We start from the raw sequence: 21,755 nt of genomic DNA, 5'->3' as shown, positions 1-21,755 counted from the left end.
TCCAATAAAATCAAAAACCATGCATCCAAAAAAACTGAGACTGAAACAATTTTTTACTTTAAAATAGGAAGTTTTTGCGTGCACAAAACTAGGATTTCATTAACTAAACTTAACCACTGAAAAGAAACAAATACTGTAAACGTCTACAGAAAACTTTCAAAAATTAAGCCGACAATTAAAAGACCCTACAGAAAACTTTCACAAAGACCCTACAATTAAGCCGACAAAACTTGGAACGAAATCAATGAAGCCGACCAAAATCAAGTTATATGTGGAATTTTTCTACGATGTAGACCCACTATCGCATCAGTGGCTCTAGACCAGCTGTTCAACTATAGCTGTTTATTTAAACTGTTAAATTAAAAATTGAGTAGAAATGGATATCTTGAAATTGGAGATCCAATCCCGTGAACGAAAGTATTCAAAAAGTTAATTTAAAAGTCTAGTACCGGTACCAGATTGCAACACATTTGCTTATCGCAAGGGTAATAAAAAACACTGTTCCATATTTTCTGTTTGAAAACTTGTTTTTGTTGTGGATTAGGTAAACAAAATCTATTTATTGCATCGAAAAACTTTGTGACACAAGTCGAGACACAAAAAATTGAGATGTGAACAAATTAACAAATTTGAGATTCAAAAGAAGCTGCTGCTTATCTGGTATAAATCACATGTGAAAAGCACGTAAAATGACTGTTTTGTTTGCTTGTTTGTTCAAAGTAAGAAAATACGAAATTTTTTGTTTTAAGCGTTTTGCTTTCAAATACAGCACAGGAACATTATTATGTACACTTGTGTTATATCGACTTATTTTAAAACATATTGCAAAACACTCCCAAATTTGGAATTTTCGCTATCGAAACAACTAGTTATCAACAAAAAGTTGTAATAGCCCAATGAAGCTACCCAACCTCTCGGTTTAATTTTTTTAAAAAAATTAACCTGGGATCAATTTTGATTAAAAATTCTATGTTTGAAAATTGAAATGTTTCTTTAATGATCAAAGCGTGATCAAAAATTGTAACGTAGCGAACTATTTAGCACTAGAAGACGTTTTTCGAATTTGATTTGAGGCCCGAATAGGTCACAATAATTCTCTATACGGCTCAAATTGTAACAATTACTATTTGGTATTGGCTGTTGGGGAAAAGAAGGCAAACAAAAATCAAAAACTTATTTCATTATTTTCTAACTAAAAATTATTCGACTAGTTAAATGGCTATCGGACCATTGGGGCTTTGCCCTGGAACGATCAGTCTTTTCCATTTTCAAAACTTATTATAAAAATGAAATTGATGTATAAAATATTACAAAGCAGGCGAAATTCAAAAAAAAAACGTTTGTTAATTTCGTTATAATAAGTTATAAAAACAAACCATTAAAAACAATTTAGGATTTCTCAAACTGCTTTTCAAAAAGTTAGAAATAATTAATTATAAAAATAAAAAGGATCAGTCACTCATCGACAACAAAACATATATGCTTTTTGGTGTTCAAGCCACTTTTAGTGGACTTGGTATCTGATCTGTGATTCTGAACACTTTCTCCATTCCTTTTTGAACCAGGAATATATTATCACTCCAGTGTAATCTGTCCTCCCAATATAACTGAGATCCTAGTTCTTTCGAGAACACAGAAAACTCCATGTGATTAACCAGTCTGCTCATCACTTGTTCAACCGTGTCTGTGTAGGGCGTCGCTTTTACATTGGTGACTAAAGCTCCTTTCAGCTCGGACCATTCCATGTAAATTAGAGTTACATTGTGTGTTTTGAAGAGGTTTGAGGCGCCTTTGAGAGCAAGCGGCTCGAAACCTTGTATGTCCATTTTGATCACAACCTACACAGAACTACCGAAACTAATCAAAATTTGTCGTGAAAGGCTAAAGCTCTTTTTTAATAACAATTTATTTTGTTCTTTATGCAAGATTTGAAAACATCCCATCCTTCGACACAATCTCATTTGTGCGCAAAATGACAGGAAAAAATAAAGAAGCAAGAGGTTTCTTAGTGCGTTCTCTCCCTTAGATTTATAGGATTGTCGAACTGTATTAATCAAACAGCTCGGATCAGGGAAAGGGTTTATTAATCACGCCGTGTAAAGCTTCCGATGCAAAATTTACGACTGTCGATGTTAATTCTAAAGTGCAACCGGCAACTAAGGCTTCCATGTTATCAACTGAACTCTTAATCTTTGAAAGATAAATAACTGCTCAGGGCAATATGCTTATATTTTCTCTCACCCAGATCGGATTAAAACATTCTCGAAAATGAGCTTACGTTTAGTTTTTTAATTGGCAGATGAGTAACAAGATCGTCGACGGTTACTGCTTTTGTGACATCTCTCTTCTGCTCAGTGTTTTCATCGCATGTCACGTGATCCAATTCTGAGCCCCCCTTGTTGAGTGGGTCTGTGCGGGACATCACACAACCCCGTCTGTCCGAGACTGCCTTCCGATGCAAAGAGAACACACTGAAGTTGCCAGACGTTTCATTGCCGAATTCAATGGCTCAACTGCAACTGTTCTAACACCTGAAAAACTTTCAACTAATAATCATCATTTTATTGAAAATATATGCAAGTTAAACTTACAATAATAGGATATAGAAAAGAAAGATTAACCATTTTTGAAATATTTCTATTATTACAATTTTTGTCAGTATGATATGACTGGGGTAAAAAGCACACGAGTTATAAATTTTAAAAATCTTTTGTCCAATTAAGGAGTTTATCCAATAATATTTAAGTACTTTTTGAAATCAAAACAATTTTGCATTTCGTTTTGAATTTACTTGCTTGACTATTATAAGTTTACATACCGTAGCTAATGGACGGTATGGAGAAGGTTCCGATGTTGGCTCCGAGATCCAATAGCACCGGATCAAGTCCAGCACTCTGCAGTTGGATTAAATGAGTCAGAACTGTGGCAACACCTGAAACAAAAGCTAGTTTATTCGATAGCTCGTTTTATTCTTAATAGCAAAATTCAGTCTCACAATTTTGCTTTTCAAAAATTAATGAGATTTGCATATAAAAATAGGACAATCTGGTAAAGTGCTGCTTTTTTTGTAAGTTTCACGAGCAACTTAGAACCAGTTTGAAACTAGTTATTTTATTTATATTTTTTCCCTGTAAAATATTTATTACTAACCAATCATGAGTCATAACTAAATCCTACTCTTGATTTGTAAGCCTGAAACCCTAGTGGTTCAGAGAATTAATAATAAAGATTGAAATCAGTTGCTTTTTTCTCTCCTCTAACTTCGCGAAAAAATCAGAATATACTAGATCTATTGAGACTAGGAAATATAAGATATAAGAGAAGGAATGGGATTGGTATTAGACTAAGGAGTTGCACGAACCTATCCGGCCAAAAATACAAAGCGTGACAAACAGGTGTTGTACCCAATCCCAAAATTACTCTATGAGAAGGCCACCCAGGACCTAAACTCAAATTAGAAAAAAAACAATTTGTAACTTAAAAAGTCAATAGAGGCGAAAAAGTTGGAAAATATTATACTACAAAAAACTTACAATTTTTAAATCTCAACTGATTAGTTTCTTAAACACTCCGCCGCCTCTCATATCCATCTTGCAGACAAAAGCTTGTGCTAATGAAACGAAGCACGATTAAAAATGTATCGGAAAAACTTGAACTGCCGGACTTTTGTCAGCTTATTTATTGTCATTTAGAAGCCACACGACGAATTTTTCATGAGTTGAAAGAATTTTTTATTGTAAAAATCCATAGTGTGGCTTTTGAACCGGCAAAACACTAGCAGATGAAAGTCCGGCAATTCAAGTTTTTCCGGAAAGTTTACATTTTCATACATACTAAAAACGCCACACAAAAATTCGAATTCCAAGTCTTAGAGTGCAAAAGCAACCGCACTATCCCCTAACTAAAAAATACCAGTCAAGTAAAAATTACTAGACCACGTAGGAATTACTATCTAAAACATTTTCGGTTTATTTTTATGGCACTTATGGCATCAAATTTTATGGTATTTTTCTGTTTTCGGTTGAACGAGCGTCTATTCCCGGTTTCGTAGCCACTCGGTAAAAACTACAAGCTTATTTAATGCTGGTAGCTGAGTTTTTCCAGTTCTTCAGAAGCTGACTTTTGTTTTTCCGAAAAAATTTTCTTCGATCTTCTCGAACTATTCATGCGAGCAAGGTTAGTTAATCGCATAATATGAATTTTTATGTAATTTCATGGCTATTTTAAACCCAAATATTTGTAGGTACACAACTTGTCTGACCCGACCGCTGCAACTTCCGCACCAAGTTTTCTTAATAATTAACCGGTTAACCGGTTAATTTGAAATCGGTTAACCGGTTAAGAAAAAATTAACCGCTCCGAGGCCTACTGGACAATCAATAAGCCTCAATCACTTTTGAAAATTAATCAGAAAAATTTGAAGAACTAGTTTCACTTCAAAGCCTTGAAATGCTGCTTAATACGTTAATGCATAAACACAAGCGCTCCAACAAATGGAAACTAACGACAGAAGTTTGCCAACTGGAAACTGAACCAACAGAGGCTCAGTTCAAAAAAAAATAGCCAAAAAATCATAGTTAAAAAATCGAAGTTTGACCGTCAAACGATAAAATGGCTCAAAAACCTAAGTTTGAGGTATAAGAGTAATTATATTGAATGCTGGAAAGTAAGACAAACGACAAAAACTGCAAAAAAGACTACCAAAATGAAAAACAAAAGACACTTTCATACAAATAGTGAGAAAAAAAGAATCGAACCCCAAATCTTCGGCACCTCAAAACAGGGTTTTACTGCAGTACTAAAAGCGCTGTTCGAAGTGTAGTCACATTTCAACTAAAAGCAGGAACAATTTCATTCAAATTTTTGAATAAAATTGTTAAATAGATAATTTTTAGTTTCCGAATACAAAAAACTTGCTATCATACGTGAAATACATCTGGCAAAATTATGAACTAACAAGAAAGTACAGCTTTTCGCCGAGCTAAACCAAAGAGTCTTGTTCAAGCATAAAAGTTACTTCTGCGCTCGCATTAGCTGTTAGAGGTTGATTGTTTTATAGTTATTGTAGTATTAGACATTGAGTCGAAGAGTGTCAATGGGTATTCTTTTAACGGTGCGCAATCATTTATAGGTAGAAGTTTCTAGTCGTTACAGCTTGGGCAGTACAAAAGTCTGTGATAATGGTATTTGAACTCAGGTCGCTGCGTTTTAAAGGCCACCAGCCGCAGCAGTGGCAACATACGCTGAAGTGAGGAGCAATGGATCAAGTGAGGAGCAACGGAGCTCGGTTCGATTCCGGATATTAATAGAAATCCTAGCAAACAGGAGTATCCAAGTCGGCCTTAACCATCCTCTAAGCAAAAGCACTTATACTCATCTGCCGTAGCTTCGAGAAAATACGAACTCATCCCAAATTCGCAATTTTCAAATTGAACAGACACAATTTTGCGATAAAAAATCACAGCTGAAAGATATCTTTAATTTCGGGCTGAAAGAGTTGAAAAGTTAAAATTTTTGGTAAGAAAAAATTAATAAATCAATTTGAAAAAAATAGCAGAAAAAAAAACCACGAGCATTGAACAGGCTTTCAGTAATCAACGATTGGACATCAAGCCAAAAAACGTGAGTAGACAACCAGTGAACCAAAAGCAAAAAAAATGGTGAGAAAAAATTGTTCTCAGAAAAAAAAATTGAGTGGTTGAATTTCGAAACTTAGAACTTTCGGACCACAACCAAAATTGGAAAAAGGAAAATATGCTAAGTAAGGGTTGTTAAATTTACAAATCGCAGGAGTCAATGTCACTTGAAACTTCAATCAAAATTGTACCAGCAAAAAAATCGTGATGTGGTAACTAAACTGAGAAATCACTCATAAGAAAGTTCCGAACAGTTTTCAATTTGATAAATATTGAAAAAAAAAAAGTGTTAAGCAAGATTTGAACCCCAGACCTTAAAGCGCGAAAGCAACCATATTACCTCAACAACAAAAACGGGAATGATCATGACAGTTGTTGAAGTTCAATAACAGAGCAAGTGCATTTTTTTACACGTTTGTTCACCTGAAAAAATTATAATTCTCCATTACAAGGCAGTTGCTCTCGCAAGTGTAATAATTTCCTTTTTTTTTTGTTTGGTTTACGCTGTTAGTTGGGTTTCATTTGTGTTCCTTTAATTGAAAAAGAAACTAGAACCTCAGACCTTTTTGGTTTAATATTATGTTCAATTAACAATAAAACGTTAAACAAAAACGCAAATTGCGCGAAAAGCGTGAATTACTTTTACGTTCACAGATGAATTTATTTATTAGGTTGAACAAAAGAAAAACTACCCATTGATCCAGTTTTTTCTATTAAAACTAAGTTGATTCAACAAAAATGCAAAACTGTTTTTCGCAAACATATGCTAAAAAAGCTTCAGATTGAAAATAATCTAAAAGCTTCAAAAAGTTAAAAATTAGCTGCCAACGATTGACAGCGATAGAGCCTAAATTCTTCACTACTGCGCAATATCCCTTTACTGTCTTCTAAGCACTAGGCAAAAATAGCGGATAAACTCATTCCATTAATTTTCCAAACTTATTAGTTATACCAATACAAAAGCACGCAAGTTCGGTTGGAAAAACTTTGCATCTGAACAAAAGAAAAATTGCATGAACTGTTGAATTTTTTCAAAAAGTTGCAAAAATTGCGACTGAAACAAAAAAAGAGAAGTGAAAAAAGAATTTTTAGGGTTCAAAAATCCCCAAACCAAAACAATTATGCTTCATTCTTTTTGGTAATATATTGTTTGGGGCATGGATTACATTTGCATTTATAAGCAAATAGTTTGATGCCCCATCACCGCAATTTAACTCAACAAATGGAGCAGTTCAAATTATTTTCGTTATAATCTCAAATTTTAACAGCGAGCCCAACCACAGGAGCATTATTCTCCGACTATTCCATATCATCCCTTTCTAAAATGGTTCTTCTTCGGTATCGTTTTGATCCATTTAGGGCTAACGGACCAATAATTATTAATAAAAAGTTTGCAGTGACAAAATTACTAAATTTGATGAGGTGCAATCAACGCTCACCTTTTTTAATTAAAATTTTCTTTCAAAAAACACTAAAACATAGTTTTGGCACAATTTCTCATAATTCATTCGTGATTCAGAAAATCTTGGCCAGCAAGGGTATTAATAGAGTCTTGGAAGTGCTCAAAAAAGTAGGGTGTTATCGTTAATGTCAGCAACATTGTGAAAGAACTTTTCGGAAACGCGCTCCAATCCTTCTCAAAAATGCTTAAAATGAGAAATCTTATATCAAAAAACGTTGTCTCCAGCGTTGATTGAAGTTTATCAAAAATTACTTCGCAGAAAAAACGCAACAAGTTTGAAACAACCCTGGAATATCTGATGTTTGGTATTCAGTTTAAAAAGGGGACTTAGTTACCTTCTGAGTCAAAAGAGTACCTAAGCACCCTTTTTGAACTGAACGCTAAAGATTAGAGACTCCAGAAATGTTTCAAACTCACTGCATGTTACTGCAATTAAACTGCGTTTTTTATTTAAAACTTGTTTTATTGTTTTTCTAGTTCGCGATAACAACATGTAAATTTTCCGCAGCTTTTAGCCTCCACTTCTTGGTTCTCATTTTCCATAACTTATTCCCGTCGTTGAGAAACATCTTTCTAATCTACCTGATTGCGAACACCAGAAACGAAATTCAAAGCAATATCACTCAACGCTTTATCGAAACCAAACCTCTTTGCCATTTTCCACCATAACAGTTTTACACCTATGAAATATTAAAAAGCATTCATAGGAAACTTCAAAAAAAATCATTGCTCATTGTGAAATCTTCAAAATGCTTAAAATGATCCGGTGCTGCATTGAAGAGACCAAGCGCCTAATACACCTATCGCCGCGGCTTGACTCCTAGACAATGCTGCTAGTGTTTAGCGTTAAACAGTTGAAACACAGACGCGAAGCTGAGTTTCGGACTACTTGTGATACAAAAATAAGCCCAAAATCAAAAGATAACATGCCTCAAATGAAAATTGAAAAGGTAAAGAAATTCTGTTTGAGAAAACAAAGGCTAAAAAGTATAGATTTTTTATGCAATTGTTATAAAAATCAATCATCTACAACATAAAGAAGATTCGGGATACATCAGCTCTACTCATTTCTTTCTCAGAACCAATCGATAGAACCGGTCAGAAAATATGTAAATCAAAATATCGAGATCAAATAGTTCCAAAAATTACTGACAAAATTTTTGTTTAAGAGCTTGCACCCAAACAACCTGCAGATCCTACAAAAGCAATTGAGCATTAGAAAAAACCACTTTCCGTTATTTGCTAAAAGCTATGATAAAAATGAAGAAAAAACATGGAAAAAAATTACACAAAAATTAAAGCATAAGTTCCAATCAAATTTCACAATAAACAACTTGCAGAAATCTGAAACACTCTCAGCGCTGTTTGAAATAACCCAATTACATCATACTTATCAAGTATGAAGCTGATACTTAACGTTATGAGAGCTTCATCACAAAAAAAGAAGATAATAAAAAAGACATCAGTAAGGGAAATTTTATAAAGAAAAGACATAAATTTATTTATTTTCAAAAACTTCAGCCAGACAAAAACACGCTCTTGAATCTCGTGCGATAGGATCGTAGAAAAAATAGTCAAGTCAAAAGAGCAAATTCACGATTTTTTTTCTGAAAAAATTTTGACATCAAATCAAAACACTATGCTATCAACTTGAATCGAATTAATCAAAATTGCTCAGACCTAAAATACGGCAAACAAATCAAAACTTGAACAAACTCCACGCAGTTATAAATCCAATAAAATAAATCAGAAACCATGCATGCGAAAAAACTGAAAGTTTGGAGCAATTTCACCTTAAATTACAGGAAGTTTTTGCTTGCCTAAAACACCAAGAAATATCAACTAAATTTAACCACTGAAAAAGAAAAAATAATTTAAGCATCTACGAAAAAAAAAATTTAAAAAAGACCCTGCAATTAAGCCGACAAAATGGGAACTAAATCATTGATGCCGACAAAAAATCAATTTATGTCTGGAAATTTTTTAAGATGTAGAACCACTATCGCTTCAGTGGCTCTAGACAAGCTGTTCAACTATAGCTGTTAATTCTAACTGTTAAACGTAGAAATTGAGTAGAAATGGAGATCTAGAAATTGGAGAACTAATCCTGTGTACAAAATTATTTGTTAAGTTAGTTAAAAATCTAACACCCGATTGCAGAACACTTGCTTATCCAAGAGTAATAAAAAACCCTGTTCCATATTTTCAGTTTGAAAACTTGTTTTTTTTTTAGATTAGATGTGTAACATTGACTTCTTTTGAAACATTTTTCAAAACACTCCCAAAATTTTTTGGCATTCGAAACAAATAGTTATCAACAAAAAGTTTTAATAGCCCAATGAAGCTACCTAATCGCTCGGTTTAATTTTAAAAAGATAATTAACCTGAGATCAATTTTGATAAAAATTCAATGTTTGAAAACTGAAATGTTTCTATAATGATGAAAGCGGATTCGAAAAGTGTTTAAGCGTAGCGAACTATTTAGCACTCGAAGACGATTTGATTTGAGGCGCGCTAGTAGGTCAAAACAATTCCCCATACGGCTCAAACTGTAACAATTACTATTTGATACTGGCTGTTGGGGAGAATAAAACAATCAAAAATCAAAAACTTAATTCAATGTTTTTTAAATCAAAATTATTCGAGACTAGTTAAATGGCAGTCGGACCATTCGGGCTTTGCCCTGGAACAATCAGTTTTTTTTTCAGTTTCAAAACTTTCATTATTTAATGAAATTGATATATAAAAATTACAAGCAGGCGAAATACAAAAAAAACCGAAATTATGAAAAACAATTTCAGATTTCCCAAACTGCATCTCTTCAAGTTAGAAATAATTACTTATAATAATAAAAACGATCAGTCACTCATCGACAACAAAACATATATGCTTTTTGGTGTTCAAGCCACTTTTAGTGGACTTGGTATCTGATCTGTGATTCTGAACAGTTTCTCCATTCCTTTTTGCACCAGGAATATATTATCACTCCAGTGTAATCTGTCCTCCCAATATAACTGAGATCCCAGTTCTTTCGAGAACACAGAAAACTCCATGTGATTAACCAGTCTGTTCATCACTTGTTCAATCGTGTCTGTGTAGGGCGTCGCTTTTACATTGGTGACTAAAGCTCCTTTCAGCTCGGACCATTCCATGTAAATTAGAGTTACATTGTGTGTTTTGAAGAGGTTTGAGGCGCCTTTGAGAGCAAGCGGCTCGAAACCTTGTATGTCCATTTTGATCACAACCTACACAGAATTACCGAAATTAATCAAAATTTGTCGTGAAAGGTTAGAGCTCTTTTTTTAATAACAATTTATTTTGTTCTTTATGCAAGATTTGAAAACATCCCATCCTTCGACACAATCTCATTTGTGCGCAAAATGACAGGAAAAAATAAAAAAGCAAGAAGTTTCTTAGTGCTTTCTCTCCCTTAGATTTATAGGATTGTAGACTGTATAAATCAAACAGCTCGGATCAGGAAAAGGGTTTATTAATCACGCGGTGTAAAGCTTCCGATGCAAATTTTACGACTGTCGATGTTAATTCTAAAGTACAATCGGCAACTAAGGCCTCCATGTTATCAACTGAACTCTTAATCTTTGAAAGATGAATAACTGCTCAGTGCAATATGCTTATGCTTTCTCTCACCCAGATTGGATTAAAACATTCTCGAAAATGAGCTTACGTTTAGTTTTTTAATTGGCAGATGAGTAACAAGATCGTCGACGGTTACTGCTTTTGTGACATCTCTCTTCTGCTCAGTGTTTTCATCGCATGTCACGTGATCCACTTCTGAGCCCCCCTTGTTGAGTGGGTCTGTGCGGGACATCACACAACCCCGTCTGTCCGAGACTGCCTTCCGATGCAAAGAGAACAGTGAGGGGTGGAATTTATTCATACTCACTGAAGTTGCCAGACGTTTCATTGCCGAATTCAATGGCTCAACTGCAACTGTTCTAACACCTGAAAAATTTCCAACTAATAATCATCATATTGAAAATATATGCAGGTTAAACTTTCAATAATTGGATATAAAAAAGATTAACCATTTTTGAAATATTACTATTATTACAACTTTTGTCAGAATGATATGACTGGCATAAGAAGCACAAGAGTTATAAATTTTCAAAATCTTTTGTCAGAGTTCATCCAATAGTATTTAAGTTCTTTTTGAAATCAAAACAATTTTGCATTTCGTTTTGATACTATCTGCTTTACTATCTGCTTTGATACTATCTGTTTACGTACCGTAGCTAATGGACGGTATGGAAAAGGTTCCGATGTTGGCTCCGAGATCCAATAGCACCGGATCAAGTCCAGCACTCTGCAGTTGGATTAAATGAGTCAGCACTGTGGCAACACCTGAAACAAAAGCTAGTTTATTCGATAGCTCGTTTTATTTTTAATAGCAAAGTTCAGTTTCTCACAATTTTGCTTTTCAAAAATTAATGTGATTTACATACAAAAATAGGACAATCTGGTAAAGTGCTGCAATTTAGAACCAGTTTGAAACTAGTTATTTTTTATATTTTATTTCCCTGTAAAGTATTTATTACTAATCAGTTATGATCCATAACTAAACCTTACTCTTGATTTGTAAAACTGAAACCCTAGTGGTTCAGAGAATTAATAATAAAGATTGAAATCAGTTTTTTTCTTCTCTCCTCTAACTTCGCGATAAAACCAGTATATACTAGATCTATTGAGCCTAGGAAATATAAGTTATAAGAGTAAGAATGGGATTGGTATTAGACTAAGGAGTTGCACGAACCTATCCGGCCGAAAATACATAGTGTGACAAACAGGTGTTGTACCCTATCCCAAAATTACTCAATGAGAAGGCCACCCAGGACCTAAACTCAAATTTAAAAAAAAAACAAGTTGTAAGTTAAAAAGTCTGTCGAGGCAAAAAGTCATCGGAAAAAATCAAACTACAAAAAAGTTACAATTTTTCAACCTCAACTGATTAGTTTCTTAAACACTCCGCCGCCTCTCATATCCATCTTGGAGACAAAAGCTAGTGTTAATGAGACGAAGCACGGCTTTGCGAAAATTCCAATACAGGTAAAGAATAACTGCAGGACATGCAGAAAAAGTGACGAACATTTAAAAAACTAAAAACAAGCCTTTTCATGATCAAAAAACTTCATGGAAAAAAATTTGCGCAATTCGTTCAAATTTCTTTCAAAATTCAAGTTCAAAGTTGAAAAAAAAAAATACTTTTAAAATTCAAGTTCGAAGTTGCAAAAATGTATATCGTATTCTATATTGATCTAAGAGGTAACGCGGTTACCTTTACATTCTAAGGCTTGGGGTTCGAGTCACGGTCGCAGCTTTCAATATGCATGAAATTAAAAATTTATCAGAAAAACTTGAACTGCCGTACTTTTGTCAGCTTGTTTATTGTCATTTAGAAGCCACGCTACTTTAGACGCCGCACGACTTTTCATTAGTGTGGCTTTTGAACCGCCAAATCATTAGCAGATGAAAGTCCGGCAATTCAAGTTTTTCCTCAAAGTTTACATTTTCATACATCCTAAAAAAACACAACGACTGACGGGAATTCGACCTCCAAGTCTCAGAGGGCAAAAGTAACTGCATTATCGCTGGACTAAAAAACACCAGGCAAATAAGAATTACTAGACCAAGTAGGAATTACTATTTAAAACATTTTCAGCTTGTTTTTATGGCATTTATGGCATCAAATTTTATGGCATTTTTGTTTCCGGCTCAACAAACCTCTATCCACGTATTACCGGCTTGGTAGCCGCTCGATAAAAAGTAAAAGCTCATTTAATGCTGTTTGTTGAGTTTCTTTTAGTTCTTCGGAAAGTGACTTTTGTTTTTCCCAAAAACGTTTTTCGATCTTCTCCAACTATTTTGTATTATTATTTATTTTTGCCTCAATTTCAGTTCGTTGTAGTTTTTCGTTTTCATTGTATCGCAAATGATGCGTAGCTCCACTTCGCCCCTGTGTAGAATTTCAGTTAAAATTTATCATCGAAAAGATTTACGTTGTTGACTTTTTCTGTTGAAAGGTGAAGAGCCATAAGAAAGCTTGACAACCAAAAAAACCTCAACCACTTTTGAAAATTAATCAAAAAAAATTCGAAAAGTTTTACTACAAAGCTTTGCAATGAAGCTTAATATGTCAATGGGTAAAACACACGTGCTCCAACAAAAGGAAACCGACAGAGCTTGCCATTTAGACACTGAACCAACAGAGGCTCAACCTACGACAAAGTACCAAAAAAATCATCGGCAAAAATTTGAAACTTGACCGTCATACCATAAAACGGTTCAAAAACCTAGCTTTAAGGTGGAAGAGTAATTAAATTGAATGCTCGAAAGTAAAACGAACGAAAACTCAGACGACAAAAATTGCAACAAAGAATATCGGAATGAAAAAATAGACAATTTAGTAGTGAGAAAAAAAAGAATCGATTACCAAATATTTGGCGCCTCAAAACAGCGCTTTAGCAGAATACTAAAAGAGAGTTGTTCAAAGTGGTGATGTCACGCGTGAAATACATCTGGTTAAAAATCAACAAATTATCTGTATCTGTAGCCAAAATTATATACTATCAAGAAAGTACAGCTTTTTGCTGAGGTAAACCACAGAGCCTTGTTCAAAACATGAACGTTACTTCAGCGCTCGCATTAGCTGCTGGAAGTTGGTTATTTTATAGTAACTGTACGATTAGCCATTGAGTCGTAGAGTGGCATTGGGTATTGTTTTAACGGTGGGGGCAATCATTTTTAGGTAGAAATTTCTAGTTGTAACAGTTTGGGCAGTACAAAAGCCTGTGATAATAGTTATTAAACTCAGAGCCGCTGCTTTTCAAAGGCCACAAGCCTCAGCAAAGGCAACATACGCTCAAGTGGGAGCAACGGATCAAGCCATCATTTTATAATCAGTGGGCTCGGGTGCGATTCCGGAAGTTCTAGTAAAGAAGAGTATCCAAGCAGGCCTTAATCTAATCATCATCTAAGCAAAAGCACTGTTATAAGCTGGATCAGTTTGCCGCCTACGCTTCCTACCAGTACAATTTTATCCCAAATTTGCCACAGAGCTGAAAGATATCTTTAATTTCGGGATCAGGCTTTAAACCTTCCAGACAGCTTAAAAATTTTTCAATAATGGTCTATAGAAATACTATCAACATCGACTGCTAGATTTTATGCATATACTGGATTCAACCTGAATACAAAAATTTTACACAAAAATGTTTCATTTAATTGGGAAAAGTAAACTCGGAATATAACGCAAGCATTTTTTGTGTGATATATTTACACAACAAGTGCTTTCGTTATATTCCGAGTTTACTTTTCCCAACTATATGAAACATTTTTGTGTAAAATTTTTGCATCTAAGCTGTGGAAGCAATTCTAAGTTTGTTGGTTAATCTTTGAAATTATAGAGTTCATGATGTTCTTGCTAGAGAGCGGCGTTGGAAGCGCAATACAAATAAAAAATATATCCACAATGGATTCACTTTCCTCCTGAAATTATAAAAGACCAAAAGATCATATGTAGAAACCGACCTTTCTTATCCCATATGAGGCCCATCATGATGTGTTTTGAGACGTACATGTCTTCTTGAGGGTCAAAGATGCAAACCTTGGGTTTTGTGGGAACCGGTGCCAAAGTGTGGTTACAAAACTCCGTCACGAAGGACGCACTGGATTCCGACAACTCGCCGATGTCATCTGGCGCCGAAAACCGACGATATTTTTCCTGCTGCGCCGATATGTATGTAAACAAAAGTATAGTCAACATAATCGCGATGCTGATTATAGCCATTCTTTTTATTTTCCACATTTTAAGCAAGAATAATGAAGTATTGGTTAATCTAAATTACAATTTCATACCACGATTTTACCATAGGGTTCTATTTCAGTAAGCCTCAATCGAATCTTATTGCAAATTTTGGTTATGTTCAACTATAAATTGATAGTTGCTAGTACGTTGGTATTCATGTTTGTCAAGTTGAGCTCACAATTAATAGTTCAACTAAGCCATTTGTACGATATAGCCTATTGCTCCACCAATATTATTGTTGGGTGAGATAGATATGCTCAAAATGGACAAAACTAAATTCGTGGCAATATTTTGTGATGCATAAGATGATCAGATGTTAGATGAATATTTCACTTACGGCAACACTGCAAGTGGGTCAAACAAAAGACTTTTCAATTTTTTTCTAAATTTTAAATCTGATGACTAACAGGTTATTGGCTCCGAGTCTAAATTCTATACTTTTTCATTTTCCCCAAACCTGCGAATTAAGCCTCGAAAACATATTTAGTCTTCATACGTAACGTATAGAACCCCTTATTATGCCAAGAAAATTGATGCTCATACGAGGTGGCGGATAAAAGGAAAACAAGACTGCTCGTATCAGGGCCAAGCCCTGAATGTTCCGACTGCCTTTTTAAGGTCTTTTGAAGGCTCTTTTTCCTTTCCCCCCCCCCCCACCTCGTATGAGCATCAATTTTATGATGTAATGAGTGGTTTTACAAGGTTAATTAGGAAGACCAAATATGTTTGTCTTGGCCCGGTTAGTCCGCGTGCCAATTTTCTTGTTAATCGATTTGTGGGAACAGTAATTTTACTTGTAAAAATTGCAGGTGGGGGGAAAGGAAGGCCTTTTTTCATTCCCCCCCCCCCACCTGCAAATTTTTATATTTGAAGTTAGTGTCCACTTTGTCCGATTGTCATGAAAATTGACATGCAGACTAATTAGGCCATGACAAACATATTTGATCTTCACAATTAACCTTGTAAAACCACTCGTTAGAACATAAAATTCATGTTTGAGTGAGGTGGGGGGAAAAGGAAAAAGAGCCAAAAAGAAAAAGAGCCCTTTTGAACAGTAATAACATGAAACAAATTAAATTTAATAAAAGAAAATTAAATTTTTCTTTTTTAAAATGAGATTTTTGTGAAAATCATCCCCCCACACGCCATATAAAGTACAATGTGATAGATTTGGCTCCCATTAACAAATCAATTTGCCAAAAAAGCTTCCTTTAACCAATTCGGAACGATTTTTAAGACGGATTAAATCTCCGCTTACGGGTTAATAGCGGGAAATATATCGCGCGTTAATTGTCCCGAATTGGCCAAAATGGCAATCTTTCAACCCCCATAGCTTTACAAAAAATGATCACAGGTAAAAATCTTTTCAAATTTAAGCTCAGGAAAACAATAACTTTCGAATAATGTTTAAAAAAATTCCGTCAAAAATGGCTAGTTAAAAAGTCGAAATTTGTCTGAAGAAAAAAACCCACCCCGAACACAAACATTCCGTTTATTTCGTTAACGAAAGTCGGAACAATGAGCCAAATTTTATCTTTTTTGTGAAACCTTTTGTTTAACTTATTGTTGTTCCGACTTTCGTAACGAAAGTAAAAAAATATTTGTGCTCGGGGTGGGTTTTTTTCTTCAGACAAATTCCGACTTTTTAACCAGCCATTTTTGACGAAATTTTTTATATCATTCAAAATCTATTGTTATCCTGAGCTTAAATTTGAAAAAATATTTCACCTGTGATCATTTATCGTAAAATAATGGGGGTTTAAACAATGCCATTTTGGTCAGTTTTGGACAATTAACGCGTGATATATTTCGCGCTATTAACGCGTAAGCGGAGATTTACTCCGTCTTAGAAATTGTTCCAAATTGGTTGAAGAAAGCTTATTTGCAAAAATTGGTTTGTTACTCGGAACTAAATCCATCACTTTGTACTTTATATGGTGTGTGGGGGGATGATTTTCAAAAAAAATCTCAATTTTCAATTTTTTTGTTCATTTTATTTTATTACATTTATTTTTTTCATGTTATTTTTCGCTCCATAGACCTCAAAAGGCAGTCGAAATATTCAGGGCTTCGCGCTGATACGAGCAGTCTTGTTCCATTTTGAAATTTATCCTCACAGAAAATATAACTCAGTATTGACCGTTATCAGTAGGAGATCTGTTATTCGACCATTTTTACTCTTCATTTAAAAGCTGGCACAAGATTGATTAATTACTATCATTGATTCAAATTCGGAATTTTTCGTAATATACGACCCGAAATGGATCTTCTGTAAATTACATCACAGTTCTTCGATCTCTGCTTTTCGATCAAAAGTATTAATTGATGCACATGAAATGTGGTAGAGATAAATAAATATTTTGCCCACATACTGTTTTCCAGTTAGTTTTCCCAACCTGGCAGTTAAGTTAGGGCTGGTAAATTTATCTTTTACATGAAAAACCTCAAACATTTTGAAAAATTGTTAATTGTTCAATAAAAGCATAGGTTTCAAAATGTTCATCACATTATATTTTCCATCAGGAAAATTTGTGAAAAATAAGTTCAAATTGAAAATCCACTCATAAAAAAAAAACAAATTTGAATTATGAGCTGTGTTGTTATTAACGTTTTTACATTTAAGTACATTTAAATCATAACCTTTTCAGATTTTCATTCAAAACTCAAAACACCAATTTATTAGACCCACACTTTAAATTGAGCACGCTTGAGTCATTTGTAAAGTTCTCCTGTCTATAATTTATTTATTTGAACTGCATATTCGCATATTCACTGTTTACCAAATAATTTCTTTACCTACAGAATATACTTAGTAAGTTACAAGACTGCTCAAATATCAGGGCGAACCTCTGATTGTTCAGAATGCACTTTAAGGTCATTAAAAAAACTTTTGGTTGAAGAATGGACAAACTAGTCGTCAAATGAATTGAATGGACAAATTATTTCTTCAATTTATCCTATCCCCCCACGCACAAACGCTAACGTAAACAAAAAAGGGATGTATTTAACGTCTCGGATCCTAATAATCAGACTACTTGCCTAATTCAATTTAAAGCTTACTAAAGCGCCGCTTATGCGTGTTGTAAGAACGCAATAAATGGCGCGTTAATAATCCCAAATTGGCCAAATTACAAATTTTCAAAATCACATAATTTAACGAACATGATCACAGATGATTTTTTTTAAATATTTGAGCTCCAACAACAGAATTGTCCAATAGTTTTAGAAAGTTTATTCAAAATCGCTTAGTTGAAAAGTCGAAAATTGATTGTGATTGATTAAATACCCCAAGCATAAATAATCGGATTTTTCTTCGAAAATCGTCACAATGATAAGCAGTTCAGTAGGAATATTATTAGACTGTTTTTTTTTCAAATAAAAAACTCAATGCGCTTTCCACATGAGGTACTCTTTGGCTCTCCCAAATGAGGTGCTCTTTCCAAAAACAAAAATGAAAATGGGCAGGAACTTTGTATTCGGGAGTGTTTTATTTATTGTTCGGACCATTGAAAATGGAGACGAACTTCGTATTCAGGTGCTTTAGTTTTTTTTGCTTTTTGCTTTCCACGCAAAATCAAGTACGACAAATAATCATCGGACTGGATTGAGTGATATACCATATTAAAACCCTTACAGTCGAGCCCAGTGTCTAGAAAAACTGGTTTAAAAACTTTCATTTTGCGTTTTGTTTCGAGCAAATAAAACCAGCGAGCAGTCTTATTTTAATTGCTTAAAAGCTTACAATAGCTTTATTTGAAACGCCAAAATTAGTTTTATTTGCGTAACGATAGTTTACTTTGAGTATTTTGGCGCCTTTTTCGAATCAAAAGTTCAAACAACTGCAAAAAAAAACTTTGTGACATCAATTTTGCTTTTCAATTTTCTTGTAATATTTCTATAAAAATTGTTTTCCAATTTGCCATTTTTAGAAAGAATGTCAAAAATACCTAATTCCCAGTTATTGTTTAACTCTTTTCATCACATTATGTCGTAAAAAACGACAATAAATTGAAAACTGTATTTTTTAAGACTATAGTCGGAACATTCTGTGCTACTTCCACAGTAACCGGCTATCCTTGTTTTTTTTTCGTTTTACACGCAAAATCAGGCACTATAAACAATTATCAGACAGGATTGAGTGATATATCATTTAAAAGCCCTTGCAGTTAACATTCGAATGACATGACAACTTTCAATTTTTTTATTTATTTTTAGTCTAATTTCAAGCGAATAAAGCGAGCGAGCAGGCGTAAAACAGGCCTTTTATACAAGAAGGATAAGCCATAAAATTTCTATTTAGGCCCTGAAAATTTAATTTTTCTCTAGTAAAAATAGTTTTCGAAGTGTATAGCGCCATTTTGTGAATCAGAAAACTTAAAAAAAAATTTTTTTTTAATTATGGAAAATTTTCGAACTGTTTTTTTAAACAAATTTTCTTTGTTGTTCGAGACATTTTTCCAGTAAAACTGTCGTCCATCTTGCCAACTTTACTAAACGTGACGAATATGCCTAAGTTTTATCAAACCACGCACAAAAAAAATCAAAATGAAAAAAAAGAATTTTTGTGCAAGAAAATATTCCAAAAACTCTGTTCTTCTTGCACAGCAACCAGCTATCCTTGTTTCTTACTATTTTTACGCATAATTTAGATAATCTTAAAATAAAATCTCTGATTTGGAAATCGCAAAGTGCACCTTATTCGAAAAACGCAAAATACAGACTAATAATAATTATATTGAACTTCCTACTGATTATATCCCAAGTACAATCCGTAACTATAAATTACTTTTTATTTTAACCAGCAGTACAAGGACGCATTTTGAAATGGATTATGAGTGAATATAACGACCGGGATAAGTTGGAGTCATCAATTCGCAGAACGGTTTTGCAATTTTTGATCTTTTATTGAATGTTCTTGCTTAAGCTGAGTAAGTTTAAAACAAAAACTAATAAAAACTTTTCAATAAAAAAAGCAGAACTCAACAGTATTTTGCGTTACTATTATCCCAGACTAATTGGGTATTGTTCATTTTGATGAATGAATTTTCACACTAAGGTAAAAATACGCTTTGACCTTGCTAAGTTGTATTTTTTCAAGTAATATAGAAATTGAGCTGGCAAAAATATTCAAGTAATATAGAAATTGAGCTGGCAAAAATACTCCATCTCAAAATCTGTCTGGAATTTACTGCAACTAAAATTGATCGAATTGACCTTTGCTTTTTCGGAGTAAGCTGTTACCTTATAGTTTCTGCCTTTCTTTGTTTCTTTCGCTTCATATCTTAATGGCAGCACCAACTCAAAACGTATGTTCAACTGTCAGCGATTACTGAAAAACCGAACGAAAACTGAGCTGCTTAAATTTCGCAGCAGGCATTTATCAACACTTACGATGACATTAAAAACGCAGGAAAAATCCAACAGAAGAGCAAAACAGGCAAGTACTAGAGCAATTTTATGATGGAACGTCTGTGGAGTATCAGAAAAAAACTCACAGCAGACGATACTGCAACAGCTGAAAACTCTACTGTCTAAATCGCAGAGTGAAAAATCTCATCCATTCATTAAATCACCAACAATCGCAACAAGGAAACAAAACCCGCAAATCTCTCAACATGCGTCAGCCGAACATTACACCAGAATTTTGAACCCATGGTGAATCGACAATTAAAAATCGATTCCGGCTTTGCGGCAAAGTTAAATAGTATTCCATTGTAAACAGCAAAAAGGAATCAGAGCTTTGATGAACAGGCGAACTATTATGACGCTGGTAGCTATCAAGATAATCGCGAATATGACCCTGGATCTCAAGATCAGAATTGAAATCGTTTCTTTAACGAAGAACGACCGAACAAAATCAGAGAAAAATGGAGAGGCTTAGAAAAAGAGGCCTAATGTTTTGCAAACTGCAGCACCAAGAAGTCTGTCCTAATATCTCTTGTACGTAAAATGAAAAGTATAAAACTACAGATTATTTTTTACTTATTTTCTTCTAATCGATATTATTATACAGCGAACGCCTTCGTACTGGTCTTCCAAAAATATGTCTGGACACTTATTATTTAATAGAAAAATTAAATTCTATCTTTTATTTTTGATTCAACTTTTCAAACACTGCACTCGTATAATGTGTTTGCGTTGCGTGAGTTTTTTCCCGAAAAACTTGCGATATGCAGTCCTTAAATCGGGTTGTTGATGAAGCAAAGACAATCACTGCGCTGCTACAAACGATCTCGGATACTAGTTTAACCTAGGCAACTGGCATTTCAAGCTTATGAAATAGATTACCTGCCTTTCAAACAACTATGTTCATATTAAGATAATAAAGCTACAACTTTTGATGCCATAATATCGGATAAATCAGTATATTTACCGCAGAACAAAACACTCATAACCTAAAATGAGATGATTTGCTGCGGTTTCGTGGTTGTTCCAAATTGGTTGAGGAAAAGAATGCGCACAACCTCATCCTCTTTTGTTGCTATCCAATTAGCAAACTGTTATGCTACGGTTTCAACTGGTCCTAACCGTTTTTTTTTTTTAAAAAGTCCACAACCTCAGCTTCCAACGAAAAACCGAACGCTATAAAAATTATACTAACCTCTGTTGTCAATTATGATACAATCTGCCCTTTTTTATATCTAGCGATCCTCTTCAAATAGCAATAGGTCTAAAACTTAAAGAAACACAACAGCATTTTAAAAGTATTTTATTTGTCATTTTTTTCTTATTAATTGTTCATTCTCAAGGTTCAAAATCTTAAATTAGCTCTCGAAAAAATTAGCAATTTTGATTATTTAGTTATGGATACAGTCATTCTTCTTGGCAACAACAA

General features: G+C 34.0%; 2 protein-coding genes across 2 annotated transcripts; both read right to left on the bottom strand.

The window, feature by feature from the left end:
* Positions 1 to 1,460: 1,460 nt before the first annotated feature.
* On the bottom strand, positions 1,461 to 2,460 carry LOC134856859 (uncharacterized). Its single transcript, XM_063873150.1, has 2 exons — positions 2,279 to 2,460; positions 1,461 to 1,838 (listed from the first exon to the last, which is right to left on the bottom strand). Exons 1-2 carry the CDS (start codon positions 2,420 to 2,422, stop codon positions 1,494 to 1,496), a joined length of 489 nt encoding a protein of 162 aa, XP_063729220.1. The 5' UTR covers positions 2,423 to 2,460; the 3' UTR covers positions 1,461 to 1,493.
* A 7,234-nt stretch (positions 2,461 to 9,694) lies between these two features.
* LOC134854986 (uncharacterized) lies at positions 9,695 to 15,077 on the bottom strand. Its single transcript, XM_063871368.1, has 4 exons — positions 14,644 to 15,077; positions 11,347 to 11,460; positions 10,784 to 11,061; positions 9,695 to 10,343 (listed from the first exon to the last, which is right to left on the bottom strand). Exons 1-4 carry the CDS (start codon positions 14,918 to 14,920, stop codon positions 9,999 to 10,001), a joined length of 1,014 nt encoding a protein of 337 aa, XP_063727438.1. The 5' UTR covers positions 14,921 to 15,077; the 3' UTR covers positions 9,695 to 9,998.
* Between the last annotated feature and the right edge of the window lie 6,678 nt (positions 15,078 to 21,755).

This window comes from Symsagittifera roscoffensis, chromosome 1, assembly GCF_963678635.1.
Source record: "Symsagittifera roscoffensis chromosome 1, txSymRosc1.1, whole genome shotgun sequence".
In the NCBI taxonomy this organism is placed as follows: Eukaryota; Metazoa; Xenacoelomorpha; order Acoela; family Convolutidae; genus Symsagittifera; species Symsagittifera roscoffensis.
This window is presented reverse-complemented; position numbering and strand designations above follow the sequence as displayed.